Source organism: Pelodiscus sinensis, chromosome 4 (assembly GCF_049634645.1).
Source record: "Pelodiscus sinensis isolate JC-2024 chromosome 4, ASM4963464v1, whole genome shotgun sequence".
Classification (NCBI taxonomy): domain Eukaryota; kingdom Metazoa; phylum Chordata; order Testudines; family Trionychidae; genus Pelodiscus; species Pelodiscus sinensis.
This window is the reverse complement of record NC_134714.1, coordinates 134,273,867-134,296,876: the sequence shown is the minus strand read 5'-3', so window position 1 is coordinate 134,296,876 and position 23,010 is coordinate 134,273,867. Positions and strand designations below refer to the sequence as shown.

The 23,010-nt window shown below is 61.7% G+C and overlaps 3 protein-coding genes across 4 annotated transcripts in view; 2 read left to right on the top strand and 1 right to left on the bottom strand.

Moving 5' to 3' along the window:
- The first annotated feature begins 39 nt into the window (after positions 1–39).
- LOC142818227 (serine protease 33-like) lies at positions 40–5,707 on the top strand. 2 transcript variants are annotated; one of them, XM_075928748.1, is made up of 6 exons: positions 40–168; positions 694–714; positions 837–999; positions 1,112–1,383; positions 3,489–3,658; positions 4,048–5,707. In XM_075928748.1, exons 1-6 carry the CDS (start codon positions 111–113, stop codon positions 4,339–4,341), a joined length of 978 nt encoding a protein of 325 aa, XP_075784863.1. In that variant the 5' UTR covers positions 40–110; the 3' UTR covers positions 4,342–5,707. The 2 variants fall into 2 exon arrangements, with proteins under 2 accessions (XP_075784863.1, XP_075784864.1); XM_075928749.1 differs by having other exon boundaries at positions 66–168; positions 1,158–1,383.
- A 4,956-nt stretch (positions 5,708–10,663) lies between these two features.
- Positions 10,664–23,010, top strand: part of LOC102443532 (transmembrane protease serine 9-like) — a 41,173-nt gene continuing 28,826 nt past the window's right edge. Inside the window, exons 1-6 of the mRNA XM_075928847.1 lie at positions 10,664–10,923; positions 13,315–13,341; positions 14,566–14,728; positions 15,271–15,542; positions 15,778–15,935; positions 16,369–16,632. Coding sequence (XP_075784962.1) covers positions 10,869–10,923; positions 13,315–13,341; positions 14,566–14,728; positions 15,271–15,542; positions 15,778–15,935; positions 16,369–16,632 — 939 coding nt within the window. The 5' untranslated portion in view covers positions 10,664–10,868. The remainder of the gene's footprint in view (positions 10,924–13,314; positions 13,342–14,565; positions 14,729–15,270; positions 15,543–15,777; positions 15,936–16,368; positions 16,633–23,010) is intronic.
- On the bottom strand, positions 16,639–22,384 carry LOC142829301 (serine protease 27-like). The gene is made up of 5 exons (XM_075928744.1): positions 22,050–22,384; positions 20,298–20,460; positions 19,041–19,312; positions 18,698–18,870; positions 16,639–17,785 (listed from the first exon to the last, which is right to left on the bottom strand). The coding sequence occupies exons 1-5, from the start codon at positions 22,174–22,176 to the stop codon at positions 17,480–17,482; spliced, it is 1,041 nt and encodes a 346-aa protein (XP_075784859.1). The 5' UTR covers positions 22,177–22,384; the 3' UTR covers positions 16,639–17,479.

The window sequence follows — 23,010 nt, the reverse complement described above, 5'->3', positions numbered from 1 at the left end:
TTACGAGCGTGACGTCCTGCCTCTGCCTCACGGCCAGTGACTTTGCCCTCTGGCCCCGGACTTGGTGCCAGTCCTTGGGGAAGCCGGAGGGAGTCAAAAAAGCCGGTCCCATGGGCCATCTCAGCTGCCCACTGCCTGCCCTGCTGCTGCTGCTGCCTCTGCTAGCAGGTGAGCATGGGGTCTGCCGGGATGGGGAGCAGACAGGGACAGAACGGGTGGGCTGGGAGCCAGGAAGCCTGGGTTCTAGTCCCGGCAATGGGAGGGGAGTGTGGTCTGGTGGTTAGAGAAGGGGTGGGCTGAGAGCCAGGGTACTTGGCTTCTACCCCCAACCCTGGTTGGGGAGTGGGAACGAGTGGTTAGAGCAAGGAGGATGGGAGAGAACCAGGATGCTGGGATTTTATTCCCAGCAATGGGAGGGGAGTGTGGTCTGGTGGTTAGAGCAACGGGTGGGCTGAGAGCCTGGGTTCTCTCCCCAGCTCTGGGACAGGGTGCGGGTGTGTGTCCCTCACAACTTGGAGCCAGTGCTCAGCAGCTGTCCCTCAGGAATTTCTCCCCCGCCCAGTAATCCTGCGGCTGGCTCCTGGAGGACTCTGCCCCGTGTGAGTTTCAGGAGGAAAAGGCCAGGCCGGGGTGAGGCTCTCGGCGGGTACACTGCCAGCAGGAGTGTTTCACACCTCCCTCTCTCTCTTCCAGGTGCCACGGCGTTCCAGTCAAGTAAGCAACCTGGGCTTTCTCTCCCCGCGCCGGGAGGGGAGCGGGGCTGGTGGGTTAGAACCGGGGGCTGGGAGCCAGGACTCCTGGGGTCTATTCACACCCCTCCCCTCCTTTGCCCCCAGCCTGTGGGCAGCCAGTGGCCTCCAAACGCATCGTCGGGGGCCAGGATGCCCAGAGCGGGGAATGGCCCTGGCAGGCCAGCATCCGGTACAAGGGATCCCACATCTGCGGCGGGTCCCTCGTCACGGAGGAATGGGTGGTGTCTGCAGCTCATTGCTTCGATCCGTGAGTACTCCAGGCTGTTCTCCAGCCGCCCCACCCCAGAGGTGGCTGCATTTGCGCTCTGGGGCGGGAGTAGAATCACACACTCCTGTCCCATGTCTCCCCCCTCTCCCAGGCGTCTGTCCCTCTCCGCTTACTCCATTTCCCTGGGGGAATTCCAGCTGAATCACCGAAGTGCCAACGCCTTCACCACGGCTGTGGCCCAGGTCATCATCCACAGTGAATACGACCCAGTCACCTTCACCTCCGACATCGCCCTGTTCCGGCTACGCACGCCCCTCCACTACACCACCCACATCCTGCCCGTCTGCCTCCCGCGCAGCAGCGACACCACAGCCAACGGCACCCTCTGCTGGATCACCGGCTGGGGCAATGTGCTGTCCAACAGTAAGACGCATGGCAGGACGGCATGGGGGGACGGGGAATAGGAGGCCTGGGTGTGATGGGTTGAATAACAGAAGTCCCCTTGGAGTTGTGCCCTGGTGGGCTGCTTATACCACTGATGCCTACTTCCTGCCTGCTGGGCTCCCCACCACCCTGTCCTGCTGGGCCAGATCCTCTGGTCTCCTCTTGGCAAGTCATAGAATTGGGGTGACCATCCCCCCCGCCACCGTACAGCAACCAGTTCAGCTCTGCTCAGCCCTAAGGACTCAGCACCCAGAAAACCCAACCCCTCCTGGGCCCAGAACCCCAAATAAACCCATCCTAGTGCTTTACACAGCGGAACTTCGTGAGGTTGGCCTCCCGATCAGTGACAGAGAGATATGCACCATGGTTGTCCTCCCAGGGAACAGTTATTGACACACAGCTCGATAAGAAGTAAAAGCGCTTGTATTAATTACAAACAGGGGTACCTCAGGCCCGGGGGCCCGATGCGGCACCCCCTTGCCTGGATATAGCACCGAGGCTCAGCATTAGGGAGCTCATAAGAACATAAGAACGGCCATACTGGGTCAGACTAAAGGTCCATCTAGCCCAGTATCCTGTCTGCCGACAGTGGCCAGCGCCAGGTGCCCCAGAGAGGGTGGACCGAAGACAATGATCAAGCGATTTGTCTCCTGCCATCCCTCTCCAGCCTCTGACAAACAGAGGCCAAGGACACCATTTTATCCCCTGGCTAATAGCCTTTTATGGACCTAACCTCCATGAAATTATCTAGCTTCCCTTTAAACTCTGTTCTAGTCCTAGCCTTCACCGCCTCCTCTGGCAAGGAGTTCCACAGGTTGACTACACGCCACACAGCCCAGGCTGTAGCACACCACATCTACTCGCCTGGCCCCCCTAGGCTCTGGGGTGCGAGGGGAATGTGGGGAGGGGTTTTCTTCTCAGCCAGGGGCTTCTCACTTTGCTTCTCTCTTGGCTGCCAGCCCCCGACTGATTTTTCTGTGGGTCAGCAGCCCCCCGCCCTAAGAATGGTTCCCTGCCCCTGATTGGAGGGGTTGCAAGTGACAGCAGACAGATCAAAGTAAGTCACTACATGAAAATGAACAAAAACTCGTTCTAAGCTACAGAGACACTGGTTACGTGCCTGAAATGGCCTTCGCGCAGGAAAACGCGTCAAGTCAGAGCTGACCTGTATCTCGCCGGGGTCGCCAGCCCTCTTCAGGGTTCTTTTGCATCCTCCCCGGGCGGGCCAGGCACTTTCAGAGCCCCGCTGAAGACCTGGTGGCTTCCTGTTGCTTAAATAGACTTTCCCCCAGGGCGGGAACCCTTGGTTCAGCATCCCCCATCGCCATGGAAATGCAGCAGGTTCAAGATGGACCCAGTCCCAGGTGGCCGGGTCACATGTCTGTCCAGGACCAACCGGAGTTTGGGTTTACAGGGCAACGACGCCCATTCACAACGCGTCGGTTTGAGCACCGCGTCGTTATGTCTCCAGCGCATCGCTAACGACCCTCATTAGCGCTCACGGAACTATGAACAGCTCCCCCCTCCGTACGTCTCGCTTCTCCCCCGGGCCCCGCAATTGGGGGGCCCATCCGCAGCGTGTAACGGCTAAAAGGATGGGTCCCATCACCTGTTTTGCATAAAGCCTCTTTCAGCTATGCATATTCATAAGGCAGTTTTCATCAGGCATTGGGGCGGGGGCTGACACGTGGCAGGGCCCTGGAGGCAGGCGTGGCTGCAGGAGCCGTGTCGCCGTGGTACGGCTGCAGGCCGACCGGGCACGGCAGAGCCATAGGGAACCTGCTGAGCATCCGACGGGAGAAAGGAGGCAGCTGTGGGAAGGGAGGGAGGGCTGGGGAGCTAAGTGGGGGGGGGGGCCCGGGAGCCAGGACTCCTGGGGTCCCTCCTTGGCTCTGGCAGGGAAGTTGGAGCTAATGGTTACAGCAGGGACTGGGAGCCAGGACTCCGCTTGTGCGTAAAACCTCCCGTCTCCCCTGGTCTGTAGGGCCCAGGTGGGGCGTCTCTGCCCTGCAGGGAATAGGGGGTGACCCAGCTTGGGGGGCAGGGGGAGCTGGGCCCTGCTGAACTGTCGTTTGTCCCCCCAGAAAGTCTCCCTGCCCCCCGCACGCTGCAGGAGGTTCAGGTCTCGCTCATGGACACCCAGACGTGCAATGACCTGTACAGCCAGCCCATCCCGGAGTCTCCCGGGTCACGGCCCATCAGAGACGGCATGGTCTGCGCTGGCTTCCCCGCCGGAGGGAAGGACTCCTGCCAGGTGAGGGCATTCGGGGCAGGGGCTGTGGGGCGGGAGTGGGGGGCACCAGCAGGGCTGGGGGGCAGTGTCTGTGGGGCGGGAGTGAGGGGACCAGCAGGGCTGGGGGGCAGGGTCTGTGGGGCGGGAGTGAGGGGACCAGCAGGGCTGGGGGGCAGTGTCTGTGGGGCGGGAGTGAGGGGACCGGCAGGGCTGGGGGGCAGTGTCTGTTGGGCGGGAGTGAGGGGACCAGAAGGGCTGGGGGGCAGTGTCTGTGGGGCGGGAGTGAGGGGACCGGCAGGGCTGGGGGGCAGTGTCTGTGGGGCGGGAGTGAGGGGACCGGCAGGGCTGGGGGGCAGTGTCTGTGGGGCGGGAGTGAGGGGCGCTGTTTCACTAATTCTCTGTCTCTCTAGGGCGATTCGGGGGGGCCCCTCGTTTGCCCCCAGAACGATTCCTGGTTCCTCACTGGCATCGTGAGCTGGGGAGTCGACTGCGGCCTCCCGGCCCGTCCTGGGGTCTACACCCTGGTCTCCGCCTACTCGGACTGGATCCAGCAGCGGCTCCCCGGGGTGGAATTCGGGACGGTGAACATCACGATTCAGAGCCAGCCCAACGCCGGCTGCACTCCAGCTCCCAGCCCGCTGCTCCTCTGCCCCCTGCTACTTCTGGGCTATTCATTCAACAGCCAGAGGCCAGGCCAGCTGTGAGAACGACCCTATGGTTATAGGGAGGGGAGTGGGGCCTAGTGGTTAGAGCAGGGAAGCTGCACTCCACGACTCCTGAAGGCCTGAGCCCTGAACTTTCCATTGCCCTGCAGCCGAAACCCCGTGTCCAGGATACTCCCACCCGCGGGACCCTGCAATTCCATCATGTGTTGGGAGCCCTCGGATCGAAAAGCATTGAGAGCCTTGAGTCAAAGCAGGGGGGCCAGAAAGCCCCAGGCCTCTCGGTGCCTCAGTTTCTCTAGGTGTTAAAGAGGAAGGGGGGAAACGGCCTTTGTATGGGCCAGCTTCTCACACAAACCTTTTCGTTGGCCACCGAGCGTGTCCTGCCTCTTTCCCTGCGGCTGCTCCGGCAATTGTTCCCAGACGACTTACTTTACTTCAGAAAAACCAAATCACGATGCACATGAGCCATGTCCAAATCACTGCACTTTATTTAAGTGGGATTTCTCTGAAAATTCAACAGGCCAGCAGGGGGGAAATCAACAAAACACGCAAGTCGATACAAACTTTGTTCATCCTGTAAAAATGTTGTACCAGTCCCAAGGGCTCGGAAACCAAACTCCCCCAGGGCCGTGAATATTTCACATCTTCCCCAGCTACACACTGGCAGCCAACTCTTATTCACTCACCTAACACTGATTTAAAGAGGAACAAGAGAGAGGGGACTGAGGAAAAGAGCAACACACAACCGGGGATGAACAGAGCTCTCGGATCCGTTTCCTAGCAGACACGTTTCAAAGTCTCGGCGGGGTCGTCGTCTTAGCCTGTAACTTTAAAAAACAAGGAGTGGTCCTGTAGCATCTTAGGGTATGTCTATACTGCCTGGCTACTTCAGGTATCCTGAAATAGCTACCCCGCGTCTTAACAAGAGTCCGAACAAGCGTCCTTACAAGCTGCCTGTTATTTCGAAGTATTTTTCAAAATAACGGGCACGCTCTTTCGGCATCCCGGTAACCCTCGTTCCATGAGGGCTGAGGGATGTCTCGAAATAGTGCGTTATTTCGAAATTTGGCGCTGGGTAGATGCGCCAACTTCCAAAAGAAACTATTTCGAAATATCAGAAGGGTAGCCATTTGACACCATCAGTTTAGGATTAAACAAAGACTGTGAATGGCTAACCAACTACAAAAGCCGCTTCTCCTCTCTTGGAGTTCACACCTCCACATCAGCTGCTAGAAGTGGGCCTCTTCCTCCCTGACCGAATTGACCTCGTTATCTCCAGCCTTACTCTTCATTGGGACTCTTTTCTTATGCCTGAATATTTATACCTGCCTCTGGAACTTCCACTACCTGCATTTGACAAAGTGGGTCCAATAAATCTGTTAGTCTCTATAACGTGCCACAGGACTCCTCATTGCTTATTTTGAAATGGAATTGAAACAAGATATGCGATTTGCGCAGCGCAAACGACATATCTTCCTTTAAGTTCAGGGTGTTGTGTGGACTAACAAAGAGTATATCTCCTGTCGTGAGCTTTTGGGGGCACAACCCACTTCCTCAGATGAGTGGAGAGAAAAGGGGGGGCCCTTCACAATTTATAGCAGAAAAAGAAAGGGGGGAAGTACTTGTTAATTGTCATGCCGGTGTTAATGAGGCGCACTGAGTAGACTGGACGTGTCCGTGACTTTGTTTTGGATGTCAATTGGGTGTTGAATTTTGGTCAGGATATTATTTCTGTCGTGTTAGTCTCTAAGGGTATGTCTACACTACAAAGTTAATTCGAACTAACAGACGTTAGTTCAAATTAACTTTGATAGGCACTACACTAGCGCTCCGCTAGTTCGAACTTAATTCGAACTAGTGGAGCGCTTAATTCGAACTAGGTAAACCTCATTTTACGAGGACTAACGCCTAGTTCAAATTAGCGCTGTAGTGTAGACATACCCTAAGGTGCCCTGGGCCCGCTGGTTGTTTTTGTAACAGGCATGGGGAGCTTTCGAGACAGAGAGAGCCCTTTCCCGAATCAGTCCCCCAGGTCCAGCGGCCTTATATTCAATATCCGGGCAAGGCAGAATAGAACCGGCACCTTCTCTCTGACGACTCAGACTCCCCAGGTGAAACTTTAGCAGGCCTCCGATAACAGAGCGGGCCCCGGGAATTTTGCAGCGACTTCTTGTGCCGCCTCTTGAATGCATGCCGTCTTTGGGAGATCAAAGGGCTTTCGATGTAAAATGCTATTTCCTAAGCAGCTCCAGCAATTAGCCACAGCAATCCACAGGAGGCAGCCGCCGAGCTCCCGCCACGGGGATGGATTTGGCTCCATACTTCCATCCTTTGGATCGCCGCCTGCATGGACTGCAGCCGGAACGGGTTGGTTCTATGGCTAACAGCTACAGAGATATAAGTCAACCGGTGCAATTAGGGCCGTTAATTCTCCAGCCATCCCCATTTGCATTTCAAAGTTCGCGCTTATCTAGCATGGAATGGCCCTAATCCATTTGCATACCCCGTGAGATGGCTCTAAAGATCAAAGCAAGGTCAAGGAGTCTGCTTCTTGGGTCACCTTCTCTGGCCCTGGGTCACAGGCCCTTCAAAACCCGAAAGGCCAGTTGGCTCTTGGAGGTGCTGGGCCATGACAGTGACCGTCGTTCTGGGGGTAGTCATCACTACGAGGCTGCCCGATATCATTAGCAGAGGCTTCCGAAGCGCCGGGTTCAAGGGAGCCAGCTTTGGGGGCCGTCCCGGTGAAACAGCGCCGGGAATTTCAGCAACGTCTTCCCAGGACACGACAAACCGCTGTTCCCACCTCAGCCCCCCCCTCTCCGGTCCCCACGGCTTCTGGACACGGCTTGGCGCCATCTCCGCTGCAGTCCCCTCCTACCCTAGGTCACATCTCAAACTCCTGCCCGCCAGTCCCCTGCCCTAGGTCACAACCGCCTGCTTCATCCCAACTCCCTCCCAGACTCCAGTCTCCCTCCTGCACCCCAGTCCCTTCCCCCAAACTCCCTTCTGCACCCAACCTCCACCCCACACCCCACATCTCCTCCATTCATATCCTGGAAGAGTGCTGCCTCCACCACTTTCCAAAATCTTGGCGTGCCCCCCCCCCATCAGAAATGATTGGCCACCCCTGCTGTGTATTGTGTTTGTCTCCACAGTCACCATCTGTCACTTACTGCCTAGGGCGGGTCTATCGCTCATTGCTCACAACGACACGAAATAATGCGATGCCACTCACGTCAAGCCACCCCCATCGCTCTCCTTGGCAGGCTCACAAGCCTCGTGGCAAAGGGGGAAGCGGTGGACGTGGGCACCTCGGTTTTAGCAAAGCATTGGATATGGTCTTGCATGACCTTCTTATAATAAACTAGGACAATACAACCTAGATGCGGCTACTATAAGGCGGGTGCATAACTGGCTGGATAACTGGTCTCAGGGTATGTCTACACTAGCTCGTTAATTCAAGCTAGGTAGACAAATTGCGGCAGTTTAAAGTTAATCCGAACGAAGTCCTTAGTTTGGATTAACTGTTACACCTCATTCCACGAGGAGTAACAGTTAATCCAAACTAAGTCCTTAGTTCGGATTAACTTCTGACTGCCGCGTGTAGCCGCGGGCAGTCAGTTCGAACTATGTGGGATTTCAAAATGGCGTCCGGACGGGAACATGCAAATAAAGCCTGGGATATTTAAATTCCAGGCTTCGTTTGCAACTCCAATTGCCTGATTTGCCTACCTAGCTTGAATTAACGAGCTAGTGTAGACGTACCCCCAGAGAGGAGTTATTAACGGTTCGCAATCCTGCTGGAACAAGTGGGGTTCCGCAGGGGTCTGTTTTGGGGCCGGTTCTGTGCAGTATCGTCATCAATGATTTCGATACTGGCATAGAGAGCACGCTTATTAAGTTTGCAGATGATCCCAAGCTGGGAGGGGCTGGGCGTGCTCTGGAGGACAGGTCGTAATTCAAACTGATCTGGACACACTGGAGAAATGGTCGGAGGCCACCGGGATGAAGTTGAATAAGGACAAATGCAAAGTGCTCCGCTTAGGAAGGAACAATCCGGGTCATATACACAGGATATGGCTAGACGACATCTTTTTTCTGCAAAAAGCTACACAAAATGCACTCTGCATTTTGCGTAGCTTTTTCTGATTCTCTCGTCGACAGAGGCTTTTCTGACATTTGGCCCATCTAGACTGGGCCAAATGTCAGGAAAAAGCCGTCTTTCGGAAGCCCCCGTATTCCTCGCGGAAGAAGGAATACAGGGGCTTCCGAAAGAGCGCGTTTGCTCTTCTGCAAAAGAAAAGGAGAAGACCCAATGTGTTCCCAGGACGCAGAACAGTTTTTCCGGGAAAAACTGTAGTGAAAGGGAAGTGACTGTCTAGGAAGGAGTCCTGCAGAAAGGGACCTAGGGGACAAAGAGGACCACAATCTAAATATGAGTCAACAGGCGAGGGAAGGTTTCCCTGGGAGGCTGAGAAGAGGCGGGCGAGGGGAGGACCGGCTGTGCGACATTCCCCGCCCAGGCAGACAGACGGCGCCGGGCAGTGGGGTCACTGGGGCAGCTCGCACTCCCCTAGTCTCTTGTGGAAGCCGAGCTGAGAGCAGCTCTTGGTCATGGGAGCTCCCTGCACCACAATAACCACCCTTCTCCTGCTGCCCATCCTGCAAGGTGAGTGAAGGCTGGGAGCTAGGATGCCTGGGTCCTACGGGAGGGCAGTGGGGACTAGTGGTTAGCTCACCAGGGTGGCCAGGAACCAGGATGCCTGATTTTTTTTCCCTGTCACTGCCATAGACTCCCTGTTTCACCTTGAGCATGTCCCAGAGTCTCTCTCTCAGCCTCAGTTTCCTTAGATGTAAAAGGGGGAGAATAAACCGACCTATTGGGACAGGGACTGGCTCCCACTGTGCATATAGGCAGCACCCCGGGGCCCAATCCCAGCTGGACATTGGGCAGCACCCGGCACAAAGTGTTCCTGGCCTGCCTTTGGGTGTCATCGGTCCTACAATAATGGAGAGGATTCTAGTAACAAAAGATGTGTCTGTCTGTCTCCCCGCCTGTCCATCTGCCTATCTGAGTTGCATCCAGCTGCCTAGATTCTACATGCCTGTCTGTCCAGATTGCATCTGTCTGTCTGTCTGTCTGCATAGTGCCTGCCAGTCTGTCTCCGCTGTGTCTCTCTTTCTCCAACCATCCATCCATCCCTCCTGCGGCTGCCCATCGGTTTAGATTGTGTCTATATTTTGTGTCTGTCTCTATCCGCACCATCTGTCTCTGTTGTGTCTGTCTGTCTGTCTCAGACGGGTCCATGTCTCAGTACCCAGAATGATACAAAATAAATAACCCCATGGAGGCCTTGAATTTCCTTGGACTAGTCTGTCCTGGGCTATTTACCCAAAGCCCCTCTCTCCCCAAGTTTAACTACACACAGAGAGATGCAGACAGCACAGAGTCTTCCTATAGACATAGAAACCCTGCAGCTTAACTGCAGAAACACTCGACATGCGCACACACAGACACATACACGTACGTACACACACACACAAACACACATGCAAACACACACACACACACACACACTGACACACACACACACACACACACACAAACACACATGCAAACACTCACACACACACACACACTGACACACACACACAGACTCACGTACAGAGAGACACACACAGCAGCCATTCCACATAGGCTGGTGGTCCCATGTAGCAGTGGGGCTGTTCTCAGCCACATGGGATCTGGGGAAGGGTTGAGGGGCCCATGCAGATGGGCTGCGGCAGGCTGGGGATGGGGAGAGTGAATAACATGGAGGGGATGGAGACCCAAAAAGGAGTTTCTCTGGGAGGCTGAGAAGAGGCGGGTGACAGGAGGTTTCCCTGGGAGGCTGAGAAGAGGCGGGTGACAGGAGGTTTCCCTGGGGGGCTGAGAAGAGGCGGGTGACAGGAGGTTTCCCTGGGGGGCTGAGAAGAGGCGGGTGACAGGAGGTTTCCCTGGGAGGCTGAGAAGAGGCGGGTGACAGGAGGTTTCCCTGGGAGGCTGAGAAGAGGCGGGTGACAGGAGGTTTCCCTGGGAGGCTGAGAAGAGGCGGGTGACAGGAGGTTTCCCTGGGGGGCTGAGAAGAGGCGGGTGACAGGAGGTTTCCCTGGAAGGCTGAGAAGAGGCGGGTGACAGGAGGTTTCCCTGGGAGGCTGAGAAGAGGCGGGTGACAGGAGGTTTCCCTGGGAGGCTGAGAAGAGGCGGGTGACAGGAGGTTTCCCTGGGAGGCTGAGAAGAGGCGGGTGACAGGAGGTTTCCCTGGGAGGCTGAGAAGAGGCGGGTGACAGGAGGTTTCCCTGGGAGGCTGAGAAGAGGCGGGCGAGGGGAGGTTTCCCTGGAAGGCTGAGAAGAGGCGGGCAAGGGGAGGTTTCCCTGGAAGGCTGAGAAGAGGCGGGCGAGGGGAGGACCGGCTGTACGACATTCCCCGCCCAGGCAGACAGACGGCGCCGGGCAGTGGGGTCACTGGGGCAGCTCGCACACCCCTAGTCTCTTGTGGAAGCCGAGCTGAGAGCAGCTCTTGGTCATGGGAGCTCCCTGCACCACAATAACCACCCTTCTCCTGCTGCCCATCCTGCAAGGTGAGTGAAGGCTGGGAGCTAGGATGCCTGGGTCCTACGGGAGGGCAGTGGGGACTAGTGGTTAGCTCACCAGGGTGGCCAGGAACCAGGATACCTGGATTCTGCCCCTGTCACTGCCATAGACTCTGTGTGACTTTGAGTGTGTCATGGGGTCTCTCTCTCAGCCTCAGTTTCCCTAGATGTAAAAGGGAGAGAATAAACCGACCTGTGTCTGTTTAGACTGTGAGCCTTTTGGGACAGGGACTGGCTCCCTCTTTGGGTCTGAGCAGCACCTGGCACCCTGGGGCCCGATCCCAGCTTGAGCCTGGGCAGCACCCGGCACAAAGTGTTCCTGGCCTGCCTTTGGGTGTCGTCGGTCCTACAATAATGGAGAGTATTCTAGTAACAAAAGATGTGTCTGTCTGTCAGTCAATCTGTCTGCCTGTCTGTCTGAGCTGTATCCAGCTGCCTACAGTCTACATGCCATCTGTCCAGATTGCATCTGTTCATCTGTGTAGATTGTGTCTGCCTGTCTACACTGTCTCTCTCCTCTTGGGTTGAGTCTGACCATGTGTCTGCTTTGTGTCTGTCTGTTTAGACTGTCTATAAACTGTGTCCGTCTGCCCCGTCACCATCTGTCTCTGTTGTGTCTGTATGTCTGTCTAGATTGTGTCTATAGGTGTCTGTCTGCGCCATCACCATCTGTCTCTATTGTGTCTGTCTAGATTGTGTCTATAGGTGTCTGTCTGCGCCATCACCATCTGTCTCTGTTGTGTCTGTCTAGATTGTGTCTATAGGTGTCTGCGCCATCACCATCTGTCTCTATTGTGTCTGTCTGTCTGTCTAGATTGTGTCTATAGGTGTCGGTCTGTGCCATCACCATCTGTCTCTATTGTGTCTATCTGTCTGGGATGGATCTACCTCTCATTACCCAGCGCAACACATAATACCGACCCTCCAGAATACTGTGAAACTCTTTGGGACTGTGCTGTCCTTTGCCACTGACACCACAAACACACCACAAGGGACCCCCCCCCAAACACACTCAGCACACCCGCACGCACACACCAGAACTTGGCCATCCCTCCTGCCAATAAGGCTCTTGCAAAGCTCCCAGGTCATTTGAGGACACAGCAGTCTCCTGTTCTGACGTCAGGGTGGGGCTGGAGGAGAAGAATGAGTTTCCCTGGGAGGCCGAGAAGAGGCAGGAGAGGGGAGGTTTCCCTGGGGGGCTGAGAAGAGGCAGGAGAGGGGAGGTTTCCCTGGGGGGCTGAGAAGAGGCAGGAGAGGGGAGGTTTCCCTGGGGGGCTGAGAAGAGGCAGGAGAGGGGAGGTTTCCCTGGGAGGCTGAGAAGAGGCAGGAGAGGGGAGGTTTCCCTGGGGGGCTGAGAAGAGGCAGGAGAGGGGAGGTTTCCCTGGGGGGCTGAGAAGAGGCAGGAGAGGGGAGGTTTCCCTGGGAGGCTGAGAAGAGGCAGGAGAGGGGAGGTTTCCCTGGGAGGCTGAGAAGAGGCAGGAGAGGGGAGGTTTCCCTGGGGGGCTGAGAAGAGGCAGGAGAGGGGAGGTTTCCCTGGGGGGCTGAGAAGAGGCAGGAGAGGGGAGGTTTCCCTGGGAGGCTGAGAAGAGGCAGGAGAGGGGAGGTTTCCCTGGGGGGCTGAGAAGAGGCAGGAGAGGGGAGGTTTCCCTGGGGGGCTGAGAAGAGGCAGACAAGGGGAGGACCGGCTGTGCGACATTCCCTGCCCAGGCAGACAGCTGGCGCCGCACAGTGGGGTCACTGGGGCAGCTCTCTGACCCCCACCTAGTCCCCCATGCAAGCTGAGCTGGAGGAGCTGGGTCATGGGACCTCCCTGCACCTCACCAACCACCCTTCTCTTGCTGCCCATGCTGTCGGGTGATGGGGACTCCTGGTTGCTATGGAAGGGCAGTGGAGGCCAGTGGTTGGAGCAGGGGGGCTGGGAGCTAGGGCGCTCGGGTTCAGTTCTCATTCTCAGCCCCAGACTGCCTCTCTCATCCCCCCCTCTGAGCCAGCCCTGAAAATGCACCTTTGGGCTCTTGAATTGCTCCAAATCTTGCGAGCACCCTGGGACGCGACCTCAGCAGGGAGGTGGATAGCAAGCTCTCAGGGGCAGAGGGATCCCCCCCAGCGGTGTGCTGTGTGTGAGCTGGGCAGGGGGAGGAAGACACAGAACCAATGGGGAGACCCAGGAGTCCTGGCTCTCTCCCCGCTCTAACCACTAGACAAGCCTGCCCGTAGCTGAGGCGAGAACCCGGCGTGCGGAGAGCTGTGCTCTTTGGACTGTGTACTTTAGTGAGGGCTTTTCTTTCCTTCTTTCCTTCGCTGCCCGATTCCTGCTCGTTTCTCAAACCGGTTCCCCCACTTTGCACCCTCTGCGACGCCGGCACCTGGCTCCCTCAGCTGCCCCGGACAATGGAATCCAGACAGGTAGGAAACCCCGGCGGGACATCACGTCACCTCTGCACCTACCGATCTGGTTAAATAGGCCCTGGAGGCTTGGTAAACCTAAGTGCTTGCAGCTAGCGGAGAGGGAGGAATTGTCAGGCCCCTAGGGCCATGGCTGCAGTGGGAAACTGTCCAAGTAACACATCAACTTCGTAACTCCCGACTAGCGTGTCCCCACTGCGGAAACAAAGGGCCCAAACAAATGGTCAGTTTTCAGACTGCAGAGAGGGAACTAGTGGTGACCCACCAAACCACAAACACCAGGGCTCACCCGAGGAAATGAATAGGCAGCAGATTTACCACAAACCAAAGGAAGGATGTGGTTACCCTGTGGAACTCCTTGCCAGGGGATGTTTAAAGGCCAAAATTATAATCAGGTTAAAAAAAGAGTTTGGTAAATCCATGGAGGGGAGATCCATCGGTGTTTATTAGCGGGGTGGGGGCTCACACCCTTGGTGTCCCTAACCTTGTACTTGCCAGGGGTGCTCTCCCCTAGTAGGCAGGGCTGGCCCAATGCCCCAGGGTGGTGCTAGGGGGCGCTGTGGGGCAGGGAGCAGGGCAAGGCTCAACAGGGGGCGCTCTCCCCTGGCAGGCAGGGCTGGCCCAGTGCCCCAGGGTGGTGCTAGGGGGCGCTGTGGGGCAGGGAGCAGGGCAGGGTCCAGCAGGGGGCTCTCTCCCCTGGCAGGCAGGGCCGGCCCAGTGCCCTAGGGCAGCACTAGGGGGCGCTGTGGGGCAGGGAGCAGGGCAAGGCTCAACAGGGGGCGCTCTCCCCTGGCAGGCAGGGCTGGCCCAGTGCCTCAGGGTGGTGCTAGGGGGCGCTGTGGGGCAGGGAGCAGGGCAGGGTCCAGCAGGGGGCGCTCTCCCCTGGCAGGCAGGGCTGGCCCAGTGCCCCAGGGTGGTGCTAGGGGGCGCTGTGGGGCAGGGAGCAGGGCAAGGCTCAACAGGGGGCGCTCTCCCCTGGCAGGCAGGGCTGGCCCAGTGCCCCAGGGTGGTGCTAGGGGGTGCTGTGGGGCAGGGAGCAGGGCAGGGTCCAGCAGGGGGCTCTCTTCCCCTGGCAGGCAGGGCCGGCCCAGTGCCCTAGGGCAGCACTAGGGGGCACTATATAGCACCAAGAACCCCACAGGAGGCTCCATTGCAGCTCCAGCCCCCAGCACCAGGGGGCGCTGTGTCTCCTCCCACCTGTCACTGTTCTCTCTCCGACCACAGCATGTGGCCACGGGGGGCCCCAGAGCCGGATTGTCGGGGGGGAGGACGCCCCGGTGGGAGCCTGGCCCTGGCAGGTCAGTCTGCAGTATGAGAATCGTCACGTCTGCGGCGGGACCCTCATCAGCTCGGAGTGGGTGCTCAGTGCGGCTCACTGCTTCCCGGAGTGAGTGACCAGCCTGGGCTGGCAGGGGATGGGGGTGGGGAGTGAGGGGCACTGGCAGGGCTGGGGGGGCAGAGCAGGGCTGGCAGGGGCTGTGGATGTGGCGTGAAGAGCACTGGCAGGGCTGGGCTGGCAGGGACTGTGGGGCAGGAGTGAGGGGCACTGGCAGGGCTGGGGGGGCAGGGCTGGGCTGGTAGGGACTGTGGGGCGGGAGTGAGGGGCACTGGCAGAGCTGGGGGGGAAGGAGGTGGGGGGCGGGAGTGAGGGGCACTGGCAGGGCTGGGGGGGCAGGGCTGGGCTGGTAGGGACTGTGGGGCAGGAGTGAGGGGCACTGGCAGGGCTGGGGGGCAGGAGCTGGGGGGCGGGAGTGAGGAGCACTGGCAGGGCTGGGGGGGCAGGAGGTGGGGGGCGGGAGTGAGGGGCACTGGCAGGGCTGGGGGGGCAGGAGGTGGGGGGCGGGAGTGAGGGGCACCGGCAGGGCTGGGGGGGCAGGAGCTGGGGGGCGCTGCTGTGGGTCTCTGGGTCTGACCCCTCTCTCCCCATAGGCACGCAGAGCTGTCTCGGTACCGAGCCGTCCTGGGCTCCCGCCAGCTGTCGGCCCCAGAGCCCGGCTCCCTGCGGCTGCCCCTGGCCCGCGCCCTGGGCCACGCGCTCTTCTCCGGAGAGGGCTCGAGCGGCGACATCGCCCTGGTGCAGCTGGGCCGCCCCGTCGCATTCACCCCGCGGGTGCTGCCCGCCTGCCTCCCGGACGCCAGGGTCCACTTCCCCGCCGGGACCCTCTGCTGGGTCACTGGCTGGGGGTCACCGCAGGAGGGAGGTGAGAAGTGGGGAGAGGAACGGGGAGGGGCAGGAGAGTAGAACAGAGGGGGAAGGGCATGTGGGAAAGGGGGAGGGGCCATGAGGGAAGGGGGAGGGGCCATGAGGGAAGCGGGAGGGGAGGGGAACACAAAGGAGGAGGGGCTGGAAGGGGAAGCACTGGGGGGGCAGGGAGGGGGCGTTGTGTCCTGCCCCTGGATCTGCCCCCCCCACTCAGGTGATTTTATGCCCCCCAGCCAAGCTCCCGGCCCCCATGACGCTGCAGCAGCTGCAGGTGCCCCTGATCGACCCGCTGCCCTGCGACGCCCTGTACCAGCACCGGAGCGCCATGCGGGACATCCAGGACGACATGATGTGCGCGGGCTACGCCGAGGGGCAGAGAGATGCCTGCCAGGTGAGGGCAGAGGCTGGGGGGCACCGGCAGGGCTGGGGGCAGGGCTGGGCTGGCAGGGGCTGTGGGGCGGGTCTGAGGGGCACCGGCAGGGCTGGGGGCAGGGCTGGGCTGGCAGGGGCTGTGGGGCGGGTCTGAGGGGCACTGTCAGGGCTGGGGGCAGGGCAGGGCTGGGCTGGCAGGGGCTGTGGGGCGGGTCTGAGGGGCACCGGCGGGACTGGGGGCAGGGCTGGGCTGGCAGGGGCTGTGGGGCGGGAGTGGGGGGCACCGGCAGGGCTGGGCTGGCAGGGGCTAGGGGCAGGGCTGGTCTGGCAGGGCTGGGAGCAGGGCTGGGCTGGCAGGGGCCATGGGGCGGGTCTGAGGGGCACCGGCAGGGCTGGGGGCAGGGCTGGGGGCAGGAGTGAGGGGCGCTGTGTGACCGGCTCTCTCTCCGCAGGGCGACTCCGGGGGGCCGCTGGCGTGCCAGCAGGCCGGGCTGTGGTTCGTGGCCGGCGTGGTCAGCTGGGGCGAGGGTTGCGCCCTCCCCAACCGCCCTGGCGTCTACACCCGCGTGGGCGCCTACCGGGACTGGATCGGGCAGCACGTGCCCAACGCCACCTTTGGGGTGGCCAATAGCAGCACTTCCAGCCCGCACGGGGGCAGCCCCCCCCGCCCGGCCCCCGCTGCCCTGCTTCTAGCTGCCTGGCTCATCAGCATCCTCTGAGCCCTGCCCCTTGGCGGCTAATGCCCCGCCCCCAGGATAGGCCACGCCCCACGTGGAGTGAACCCTCGGACGCTTCTCCCTTCACCGCTCTGGGGGACTTGGGACTTTCCAGGAGCACCGCCTCCCACCTTTCCGGTGACTCCGCCCCCTTCCAGCCACGCCCACTCGCCACGACGGTACCACGGCAACCTCCCTTCCCTGTGGACTCTCCCTCGTGGCTCTGGGACGGGCCCTGCCTACCTCATGCAACATGACTCTGCCCCTGGTCGCAGCCACGCCCACCCACCCACAAGCCCCGCCCCCAGCTGCCCCAAGGCCTGGGTGGATCACGGGTGGGCGGCGTGTGACCTGCAGCCACTTGCCCGGTGCTGAGCAGAGCCCGGCCACAAACCGTGGCCTGCCAGCTGCCTCCCCAGCTGTCCGCCTCACGCTGGGAGAAGCTGGGCAGCAGGGAGGAGACGGGAGGCCGGGCCAGATGGGCCCATGGGCCTGATCCGGCCAGGTCTCTGACGCACAGGTTTGATTGAAACGCTAAAGAACGGACTCAGAATAAATAAATAATTTACTGTCTGGCGGCGCCTGAATACAGGCTACAAAAATGGCTCACAAACAGGAATACAAAGAAACTGCACGTCCCAGGAGTGGGACAGCCCATGCCCATGGGGAAACTGAGGCACCGAGCCAGGAAAGAACAGAACCCAGAAGTCCTCCTCCACTCTAACCACTAGACCCCACTCCCTCCCCAGAGCCAGGGAGGGAACCCAGGAGTCCTGGCGCCCAGCCAATCCCCTGCTCTAACCACTAGACCCCCCTCCCTCCCCAGAGCCAGCGATAGGCTTGGCTCTCAGAGGAGGTATAGGACACTAGCCACAAGCAGCAGGCTGTTGGCCAGCACCGTGGGTGCAGAACTGGAGTCGCTCCCTTCGCTTTTCCTCTCGTGGTTCCTGAACGCGCCAGGGCCGGTTCCGCCCGTGCTGTCCTGGATGAACGTCAGGCTGGGGACGTGTTCCTGCAGCCACCCCTGGTAGCTGGTGACTCGGATGTAAACTCCAGGGCGGTTCTCCTGCGCGCAGCCTTCTCCCCAGCTGACCACGCCCGCCTGCACCCAGCTCTCCCCCATCTTACACGCCAACGGCCCCCCGGAGTCGCCCTGCGGGACAGACACAGAGCAGGAGTTACTGACATGCAGCCACCTCGGGGGTGGGGCACAGAACCAGTTATACAGGGACCCTGCGGCTGGCTCTGGGGTGGGCACAGGGGCTGCTTACGCCGCGCTGCAGCTGGCTCTGGGGTAGGACACGCAGGCTGGTTACACAAGGACCCTCGCGAGGCTCTGGGGAGGGACACGGGGACCAGTTACAGGGAGATTCTGCGGCTGGCTCTGGGGCAGGGCAGAGCAGCTGGTTACACCGCACTGCGGCTGGCTCTGGGGTGGGGCAGGGGCCAGTTACACCGCACTGCAGCTGGCTCTGGGGTGGGGCAGGGGGCCGGTTACACCACACTGTGGCTGGCTCTGAGGTGGGACAGGGGCCGGTTACACCACACTGTGGCTGACTCTGAGGTGGGACAGGGGGCCGGTTACATGACACTGCGGCTGACTCTGAGGTGGGACAGGGGCCGGTTGCACCACACTGCAGCTGGCTCTGGGGTGGGACACAAGGGCCGGTCACTGGGGGGAGCCTGCGGCTGACTCTGGGGTGGGGCAGGGGGCCAGTTACACCACACTGCGGCTGGCTCTGGGGTGGGGCAGGGGGCCAGTTGCACCACGCTGCGGCTGGCTCTGGGGTGGGACAGGGGCCGGTTGCACCACGCTGCGGCTGGCTCTGGGGTGGGACAGGGGCCGGTTACACGACACTGCGGCTGACTCTGGGGTGGGACAGGGGCCGGTTGCACCACACTGCGGCTGGCTCTGGGGTGGGACAGGGGCCGGTTGCACCACGCTGCGGCTGGCTCTGGGGTGGGGCAGGGGGCCGGTTACACGACACTGCGGCTGACTCTGGGGTGGGACACAAGGGCCGGTGACTGGGGGGACCCTGCGGCTGACTCTGGGGCGGGCTCCCACCTGGCAGGCGTCCTGGCCCCCGTGGGTGTAGCCGGCACACAGCATGTCCTCCTGGATGTCCTGCCCTTTGTCCTCCTGCTCTTTGCCCCCCTGGTACAGGGCGTTGCACGTCTCCTGGGCGATGATGGGCACCTCCAGCTTCTTCAGCGTCTCTGGGGCGTTGTTGGCCCTGGCTGTGGGGGGGGCAGCGTGAGAGCCAGGCTGGGAGTCACCCCCGGCCCCCCCAGCGGGGAGAGGAGCCGCCCTCCACTGGGGGGATGGGCTGAGGGGCAGGATCCCTTCTCCCCACCCCCAGCCTCCCTCCCCGCAGGATGAGGGTCCCGCCCTCCCCCCACTGGCTCACCTCCGGCTCTGACCGCCCCCCAGCCGGTGACCCAGCACTTGGTGCCCGGCGGGAAGGTGGCCTGGGCGTGCGGGAGGCAGATGGGCACCACGCGGTCGCTGAGGGGCACGGGCCGCTCCAGCCGCACCAGGGCGATGTCCCCGCTGGACACCTTGCCCTTGTAGCGGGGGTTGCAGACGATCTGCCCCACGGGAGCCAGGACGGCCGAGGCGCTGGGCTGCCGCTTCCAGTGGGTCCCCAGGAGCACGGAGAACTGCGCGGGGTCCTTGTGCCTAGAGACAGGGCAGCGGTGAGGGGAGCCCAGGGCTGGGGGGCGGGAGCGAGGGGCACCGGCAGGGCTGGGGGCAGGGCTGTGTTGGCTGGGGCTGTAGGGCGGGAGTGGGGGGCACTGGCAGGGCTAGGGGGGGCAGGACTGGGCTGGCAGGGGCTGTGGGGCAGGAGTGGGGGGCACTGGCAGGGCTGGGGCGCTGGGTGGGGTTGACAGGGGCTGCAGGGCAGAGCGAGGGGCACCAGCAGGGCTGGGGGCGTAGGAATGTGTTGGCTAGGTCTGTGGGGCGGGAGTGGAGGGCACTGGCAGGGCTGGGGGCAGGACTGTGTTGGCTGGGGCTGTGGGGCGGGAGCGAGGGGCACTGGCTGGGTTGGGGGCAGGGCTTTCGGGGGTACCTGGGGCGGGAGCGAGGGGCACCGGCCGGGCGGGGGCAGGGCTGGTGGGAGCGAGGGGCACCGGCCGGGCGGGGGCAGGGCTGGTGGGAGCGAGGGGCATCGGCCGGGCGGGGGCAGGGCTTTCGGGGGTACCTGGGGTGGGAGCGAGGGGCCGGGCGGGGGCAGGGCTTTCGGGGGTACCTGGGGTGGGAGTGAGGGGCCGGGCGGGGGCAGGGCTTTCGGGGGTACCTGGGGTGGGAGCGAGGGGCTGGGCGGGGGCAGGGCTGGCGGGAGCGAGGGGCACCGGCCGGGCGGGGGCAGGGCTGGCGGGAGTGAGGGGCACCGGCCGGGCGGGGGCAGGGCTGGCGGGAGCGAGGGGCACCGGCCGGGCGGGGGCAGGGCTTTCGGGGGTACCTGGGGTGGGAGCGAGGGGCTGGGCGGGGGCAGGGCTGGCGGGAGCGAGGGGCACCGGCTGGGCGGGGACAGGGCTTTCGGGGGTACCTGGGGTGGGAGCGAGGGGCCGGGCGGGGGCAGGGCTTTCGGGGGTACCTGGGGCGGGAGCGAGGGGCTGGGCGGGGGCAGGGCTGGCGGGAGTGAGGGGCACTTGACACTCACTTTCTGAAGCAATGCGCTGCCGTCAGCACCCACTGGGGGGCGATGAGGGACCCCCCGCAGTGGTGGGTGCCGTTGAGTCTCAGGCTGGCCTGCCAGGGCCACTCGCCGTCCCCGGAGTCCGAGCCCCCCACGATTCGCTTCCGAGGGACCTGGCGCCCGCACACTGTGGGGAGAAGGGGGTGAGCCGGGGCCCACGCGGCTGCGGGCTGTATGGACCAGCCGCCCGCCTCGCTGGGCTGCCCTGGGCTGGCTCCTCGCGCGGAGAGACACCCCGAGCTCAGAGCACCCTGGCTCCGCTGGATCAGAGGGGTGCCCCATGGACTGACCGTCCCCCCGGGGCTCTCACCCAGCGTGGACTCCTACCTCCACCCCAGAGTCATAGCGCCCTGCGCCTGGCACCGGGGAGCCAGCCCGGCAGAACGGCACCAGCATCACAGGGCACAGAGAAGCCAAGAACTCACCCAACTAAGCACGTCTATTAACCAGCATAGTGGTTAGAGCAGGGGGGGCTGGGTTCTCTCCCTGGCTCTGGGTGGGGAGTGGGGACTAGTGGTTAGAGCAGGGGGGCTGGGAGCCAGGGGGGCTGGGTTCTCTCTCTGGGTGGGGAGTGGGGACTAGTGGTTACAGCAGGGGGGCTGGGAACCAGGGGGGCTGGGTTCTCTCCCTGGCTCTTGGAGGGAAGTGGGGGCTAGTGGTTAGAGCAGGGGGGCCTGGGAGCCAGGGGGGCTGGGTTCTCTCTCTGGCTCTGGGAGGGAAGTGGGGACTAGTGGTTAGAGCAGGGGGACTGGGAGCCAGGGGGGCTAGGTTCTCTCTCTGGCTCTGGGAGGGAAGTGGGGACTAGTGGTTAGAGCAGGGGGACTGGGAGCCAGGGGGGCTGGGTTCTCTCTCTGGCTCTGGGTGGGGAGTGGGGACTAGTGGTTAGAGCAGGGGGACTGGGAGCCAGGGGACTGGGAGCCAGGGGGCTGGGTTCTCTCTCTGGCTCTGGGTGGGGAGTGGGGACTAGTGGTTAGAGCAGGGGGCCTGGGAGCCAGGGGGCTGGGTTCTCTCTCTGGCTCTGGGAGGGAAGTGGGGGCTAGTGGTTAGAGCAGGGGGACTGGGAGCCAGGGGGCTGGGTTCTCTCCCTGGCTCTGGGAGGGAAGTGGGGGCTAGTGGTTAGAGCAGGGGGACTGGGAGCCAGGGGGCTGGGTTCTCTCCCTGGCTCTGGGAGGGAAGTGGGGGCTAGTGGTTAGAGCAGGGGGCCTGGGAGCCAGGGGGCTGGGTTCTCTCCCTGGCTCTGGGTGGGGAGTGGGGACTAGTGGTTAGAGCAACTCGCTCCCCTTGCAAAGTGCCGTGCGAGCTCCTGCTGGCCAGCCAAGGGGTTGTGCTGTGACCTGTGCCGGTGTTTCCGGCTTAGCCACGAATAAAGCATCTCCCCTGCTCCTGGCAATTCTCACGTGCCTGGTCCTGGCCGCACAGGGCTGCCACTCGGTCCAATCATTCCGTGCTAATTATCTCCCAGCGGCGCTGCAGCTCCTAATTGTAATGACTGGAGCCTGGCCACCAAGCAGTTAACTGGCGTGCAGTCCCGCCGCTGACCCCACTGATCCCAAGCCTTAGGGGGAGCCGTGGGGGGCGTGGAAGCAGGCAGCAGGGTGGGGAAAGCCAGGATCTCCGGCAAACCGATCAGTCCAGAAGGCTGTAGAAGGAAAACTCGCCCGGCTCCGTTTGCATCGGCTGTCGGCTGTTCCCCGCCCGCCGGCCCATTTTTCTCACCAGACTGTGCCAGGCAGCTCCCCGCATGCGGTCCCTCCCCTAGGAGCCCTGCCAGGCTGAGCAGGGCCAGCAGCGTCCATCTGCCCATCACCCGTCTCCTCTGGGCTGCCAGCGGCTGCTCTCCCATGCTGCTCCCCCTGGGCTACAAGGCAAAAGTGAGGTGCCCTGGGAGGCGCCAGGTTCCTATATACGCAGCCCGGGCCGGGAATGTTGCCCAACTTGTCGGGTGGCCGTTGGCAAATGCCTCGCCATTTCCTTCCTTCCTTCCTTCCTTCCTTCCTGGCAGCCTCCTTTCCCCGACCCTGCCAGGACCTGCCATCCCAGCAGCTGCTCCTCTGCCCCACACAGCCTGCCCCCCGCCACCGACCCCCTGGCCTGCCCTCCCTGCCCCGCCTTCCTCGGGCCGGGATCTCTCTCCCCTCCCTCCGGCCCAGCCACCCAGCACGTCCCACGTCGGCACCGAGGGAGGGGCCCTACCTGGCCGGGGAGGAGGTTTGCAAAAGGCTACAGGAGACAAGGGTTGGGAAAGCTGTGGGGATGAAGACACTTGAGGAAACGGGGTGCCGGGTGACTCAGGCGCCCTGCCCTGCCTCGGCCTCACGCACTGAAGCTCAGGGCAGAAAAGGTCACCCACGGTGCTGCGGGGACGGTGACTAAGGAAGCGATGGGGAAGTTCGGGGAGATCCGTGCTCTGTGCTAAGCAGTTTCACGCAAAGGGATGTGAGGAGGCTGGTGCCAGTCTGGTTGGGCGAGGGGCAGAAAGTCCAGTCACAGCACCCGGCCCCACCCGCCTGACCTCGCGGTGACAAAGTGGGGAATTTCGGCTTTCCTCTTGCCATCCCCACGCCTGCCTCAGTTTCCCTCTGGTTGCCCAGGGGGTGCAGAAAGGGTTAAGAAAGCTGCTGTCGTGGGCGGCACAGGGCACATGGAGATGATGTCACTGCCTGGGTGGGTGACGGGG

Coding starts and splice junctions, on each gene's coding strand:
- LOC142829301 (XM_075928744.1), bottom strand. CDS start 22,176: ATGGGAGAGCAGCCGCTGGCAGCCCAGAGGAGACGGGTGATGGGCAGA. Junction 19,313..20,297: donor GCAGCGCATTGCTTCAGAAA/GTGAGTGTCAAG, acceptor CCCTGTCTCTAG/GCACAAGGACCCCGCGCAGT. Junction 17,786..18,697: donor GGGGCCAGGACGCCTGCCAG/GTGGGAGCCCGC, acceptor TCTGTCCCGCAG/GGCGACTCCGGGGGGCCGTT.
- LOC142818227 (XM_075928748.1), top strand. CDS start 111: ATGGGCCATCTCAGCTGCCCACTGCCTGCCCTGCTGCTGCTGCTGCCT. Junction 169..693: donor GCTGCTGCCTCTGCTAGCAG/GTGAGCATGGGG, acceptor TCTCTCTTCCAG/GTGCCACGGCGTTCCAGTCA. Junction 3,659..4,047: donor GAGGGAAGGACTCCTGCCAG/GTGAGGGCATTC, acceptor CTGTCTCTCTAG/GGCGATTCGGGGGGGCCCCT.